At 36.5% G+C, this 5,245-nt stretch overlaps 1 protein-coding gene across 1 annotated transcript; it reads right to left on the bottom strand.

Moving 5' to 3' along the window:
* Positions 1 to 2,394: 2,394 nt before the first annotated feature.
* LOC108685813 (leucine-rich repeat and immunoglobulin-like domain-containing nogo receptor-interacting protein 1) lies at positions 2,395 to 5,227 on the bottom strand. Its single transcript, XM_018190784.1, has 3 exons — positions 5,107 to 5,227; positions 4,020 to 4,142; positions 2,395 to 3,671 (listed from the first exon to the last, which is right to left on the bottom strand). The coding sequence occupies exons 1-3, from the start codon at positions 5,122 to 5,124 to the stop codon at positions 2,607 to 2,609; spliced, it is 1,206 nt and encodes a 401-aa protein (XP_018046273.1). The 5' UTR covers positions 5,125 to 5,227; the 3' UTR covers positions 2,395 to 2,606.
* Between the last annotated feature and the right edge of the window lie 18 nt (positions 5,228 to 5,245).

Raw genomic sequence — 5,245 nt, 5'->3', positions numbered from 1 at the left:
TATATATATATATATCTAGATTTTTCAATATTAAATCTTTATATCAAGATATATCATAATGTGAAATTTTTTCAGTAACTAATATTCAAATTACGTATTCTGTATATATACGCATAAAAAAAATCAGGGTTTTCTTCTTATTGTTAGCAAATAAAATTTCATTATATTTTTGCTTTTCCTATTTAATGTTTCCTAAAAAACGATGTGCTTCAAAATTCGAAGTAAATGCGACAGTGCTGGTCCAGTATATCGGCCAGTTAAAGCTCATATAATGTTTTATTTCTCATGACTCTACGCGCGATCGTGAATTTGCGGAATTCACTGTTTCGATTGATTGCGAAAGAAAATATGAAAGGAATACATGTAGACCTATTATTGTTAGGCATATAGCACTAAACTCGTATTTCTGAGTTTCAATTAAAAGAAACATATCTGTTCTGCTTTAGGATGAAACTACATTTAGCATCAAATATACATTGCACAAAACAAATGATAATACGGAAGAAAGCTTGAATTAAATCATATATGATAGTGGTATAAATAACAGTATAAAATTCTCTTAACAATTAATAATAACTTACATATCAATATTTCAGATATATAATAGATGAATGTAATAGAATTATAAATATACTCGTTTTAAATACTATCAAGATCGAAGAACAAAGACATTTTCGATGCTAGATAAATCGATCTTCTCGATATGTGAGATCACGTTTGTTCACTTTCATATGTGCGAGAGGATATGTATTCATTTGGCATTAATGATTAGCAGTGCTCTTTTCTGCTCGTACAACCGTAACAATGACTTTTCGCGCGAATAAATCTCTCGTTACGCTCGCGAATGTCCATATATCTCGATTCGATATTATCGAAAATAATAATTACGGACAAATGTTACGGTGACAGAAGTTTCTTTATTGCTATCTTTTTTTTAATTTTTGTATCTCTATATTCATATCCTTTCAATGGTGATATTTTTCTCGATTAACGATGGATCACATCGTACAACACATATATAAAGAGTTCTTATTTTTTTTGGATGAGATTTTTTTGCAATGGAATATTGATATACTACTCATTGAAACTGAATTAAAGACAAAAGCTAATTTTTTCTGACCTTTACATTTTCAAGACTACCAATTCGTAGTCCACTCGAGTGATAGTTAATTCGGAAAAAATAGAATTTTTTTTTTAATTTGAAAGAATCTTTTAATAAGCCAAAAAACTAGCCAAAAACTTCATGATTGAATTAATTTTTAAATATTAAAGCAATTAATCTATTAATATTAAAAGTTAAAATTAGATAAATTCTATATATATATATATTTAATCTATCGGTTTGCTGAGACAAATTTATATCTTGGTATCACGAATCAAAATTTCTGCTAATTACAAATTTATAGAGGTCTAGTTAAAGTTTGCAACTTGTCGATTATTTCGAATCGCGAGACTCCTCTTTTTTAATTCGATTTTTTTTTAATTTCTTTCAGTTCATGGATCAATTCGACGGTTCGATATTCTACGGTGACAATATATACTCAGGAGAAGATCGAATAGTATTGGACAAGGATTTTTTAAATTTTAGACGTGTGTGGCAGCATTTGTCAAGCAACTAGCAAGTGCATCTACATGTGAGAATCAATATCTCTCCATACTGAGAATAGAAGCAATGTTTGTGAGTGTATTGCGCATTTTGTTGAGTGTTATTATTTAAGGCGGCATGGAGTTACTTTACCAACCAATCATATCGCATTAAAGTCGAATTTCGTTTTTTAGTTCTCCGATATAAACAGCACCTATTATTCTTTCAAGTTTAAACTGTGGGTTTTAAACCTTTCTTGTTTTAAAGTTGCACGTTGTTTTTTTGTTGCGCATCATTCAGATGATATCGAACAATAAGGTGGTAAGCGATATCAGACAGCCATTGCCTTCTGATGGCTGTTTTTCTAAGAAAGATATGAGGAAAATGGAAAAAAGAAAACATGATATTAGCCGTTCAGAAAGTAAGAAATAAGAAAATGATAATATAAAAGAAAGAATGAGTGAACAATATTCTGTTCAAAAAAGTAGGAAATAGATTAAAAGCTATTGAAGCGAGACAGGAGATAATATAGAGTCATGCACAAATAATAGTGGCACTTATCAAACTTGTTTTTTTTCGAACATTTCTGTCCGATGCCATTCTCCAATTTACAAAAACAAGAAAATGTAAGATAATGTAAATTAAAAAATGTAAAAATTTTGGCTATTTTCATTTTTAAAAACACGATAAGAAATGTTATGGTACAAGAATAATGATTCATATAATGTACAATACTATTATTTTTGTTGTACCAAAAAAAAAATAAAAATTCGAAGAATTTTTACCTAAAATGTCCGATACTACCCGGCCTTCCCCTAATATAATTCGTACGAAACGTCTTCTCGCTTCGTTGTTGTTCGCTTTACCGAATTATGAATACTCAGAAAGAAGATTCCATCGAGGAAGATGGCAAAGAAGAAAGATCTCTCGACACAAGCCATAAGAGCGCATAAATTATCGTCGCCTCGAGCATGAAAATCGCGGAATGATAATCGAATAATTGGAAGAGTCGCAAGTATGCTCATCGGAAGAAATTTGTCGAGAACAGGAAGACAATCAGCAGCAGCGCTGAGAAACGGGACACCCCGACGACGCCTGAGCCCAAGTTGTCCTGGATGACGTTATCGTGGCATCGCGCGACGAGGTCGAAGTCGACGACGTTCATGGGCTTGCCGTTGTATTCGAACGGCGAAATGCAATAGTTACGGCGTTGAAACTCAACGCTGTTACCTCGAACGAAATCGCTCTCGAGGACATTGTGTGCCTGGCAATCGCAAGGAAAATGATTATCGATCGCGCTGACTGTATCCACCTCGAGAACGACGTCCTTGGCATGACGCGGTGCCTCCAGCACGTGATTACCGTGGAAACGTAGAACCTCAATGTAATTTTCGTGGCGCAGGTACAAACGCTCGATCAGGTCGATTTTGTTGTTGAGCACATTGAGGCGGCCGACGTAAAGGAGACCGGTAAACGCGTTCCTCTGCACCACGCCGAGATCGCTCTCTTGGATATAGATCGAGTGCACGTGCGACAGACCGCGGAAAGTATAGGCCTGCAGCCCGAATAGGTCCATGTAACTGAGCTTGAGCTGACCGACATGCTGGAGGCCATCAAAGGCGTCCTGCTCAATCGTGCGGATGCCAGACGGGAAGATGAGGTTGTTGACATTGGTGAGGCCGGCGAACGCGTGGCTGCGAATCGTCAGCAGTGGATTGTTGCTCAGCAGGATCACGTTGATGTTCGATGTGCCGGCGAACGAGTAGCCCTCGACGTAGCGGATCTTATTGTTCGCAAGCAGCAGCACCGAGACGTTCTGCAGCGCGGCGAACGAGAATTTCTCGATGTACGGCAACGGAGTATGCTGGATCGACAACTCACGCAGTCGATTCAAACCGCGAAACGCGAACGGTCGTATGGAGGAGATGTTGTTACCGTCCAGGGTGAGCTTACGTAGCACCCGGAGACCCGCAAATGCATCACCCTTTATCACTGGGAAGTTGTTCTTCGTCAGCGACAATTCCTCGACACTCTCCGGCAACTGCTGGGCCGGGATGTCCTCGAGGCCACCTGTATTGCAGAGTACCTGTAATGAAATCAATTGCCGTGTTTTAATTCACAGGAGCTCGAAGACACGCATGCGAACGCGGAAATCATTACTATTTTGTTACCAGTTACTATTTTGTGACATTTACAACAAAAACTGATTAATATTTTCAAAATGCCATTTTGGTTTATCGAAATTTCATTTCTGGGTTGAAAATCACGAGCGCTCCTTTTAAAGCCCGCGAGAATTTCCAAAAATAATGAATATACGCTTCCGCTTGAATCTTTTTCTCTCTTTTTAGTTTCTTATGTGATTATAAAATATTAGAAAGACCCGCATATTTTTGCGAAATTAAAGGCATGCGTGTTACAAGACGTTGCTTTCTACCTGTTTCGGAGAAAGGCAAATACATTCTAGTGGACAGTCCCGGCTTCTCGTCGTCGTAATCTCCAAGTCGGAGGTATATGTCAAGTTCACTGCTGCTATGCATAGCAGGTAGTAAATGCAGATCTAGGAAATTAAAATACGCGCAATTATATAAAATAACCGAAGAAATATCCTGTACATTCATTCACAATGCTGAACGCATTATATATACAGAGTGCCTCTAAATTCCCGCATATGGAATATAATAGACGTGATATTTTATGCTAAAACAAACAATTTTTTCCTTTAGCAAAATTGCGTCCGATAAGTAGTTTTTGCAGAAGAGCAGATTAAAGTTAACAAATAAGAGCAAAAATTATTCATCGGACGCAACTTTTGCTAAAGGAAAAAGTTGTTTGTTTTAGCATAAAGTATCACATCATGAATTCCGTATGCTGGAATTTAGAGATATTCTGTATATCGTTTTAACTTTTTAAATCCAGTAGATTCATATCTCTCTAAGAAAATAGAAAAAATAATCTTTGAAAAAATAAGGATGAAAATAGATTAAAGTGACGAATGAAAACAAGTATAAATATTTTTATTAATTGTGTAGCGTTTAGAGAGAGAAAAAAAAACAAAAAATTGAAAAAGAATATTTATTAAACATTTTTAAGTCAAATCATATTTAGGCAATAATGTATCGTAAAAACAAAAAACCCACAGCTATATTTTTCGTAACTTAATTAAGACTGCATGATACATTGGTTATTAGATTAGTGCGTATTTGCCAAATATGAAATGGAAATTGAATCGAAATTGAAGCAAAATTGTTTCGATGAGAATTTTAAAATGTACTCTTTTTCAAATGTACTCTTTTTAAAAAAAAAATCTTCCCTTTCAATCTCCTCTTTTCTAATATGCAAATAAAAATTCGAGAATCGGAATCCGAATGAAAATAAAAGACTCGCACCAATCTAACATTTATTTATTCAAATATCATGTCAATGCCGGATCGTAAACCGATCGAGGCATACCAGACACGAACGCATGCAAAACACACGAGACGCGGTGCGTATGCACCGCAATCGCATGCCGGGCTGCGTACCTGCGCCCTGCGATACATCAATCCCGGGATTTTTACGGCGCATGCCTCGGCATATCCGGGGTAAGAACGTCACGCGAGGCGATGTGAGCGAGATGCGTGTGTGTATGTGTACGTATGTGTGTGTGCGTGTGCGTGTGTG

This window comes from Atta colombica, unplaced genomic scaffold, assembly GCF_001594045.1.
Source record: "Atta colombica isolate Treedump-2 unplaced genomic scaffold, Acol1.0 scaffold160, whole genome shotgun sequence".
Taxonomy (NCBI): Eukaryota; Metazoa; Arthropoda; class Insecta; order Hymenoptera; family Formicidae; genus Atta; species Atta colombica.
This window is presented reverse-complemented; position numbering and strand designations above follow the sequence as displayed.

What these genes read in the sequence shown, in the direction of transcription:
- LOC108685813 (XM_018190784.1), bottom strand. An exon ending in TTTGCCTTTCTCCGAAACAG is followed by an intron (nt 3,672 to 4,019) that starts GTAGAAAGCAAC and finishes ATTTCATTACAG; the next exon opens with GTACTCTGCAATACAGGTGG.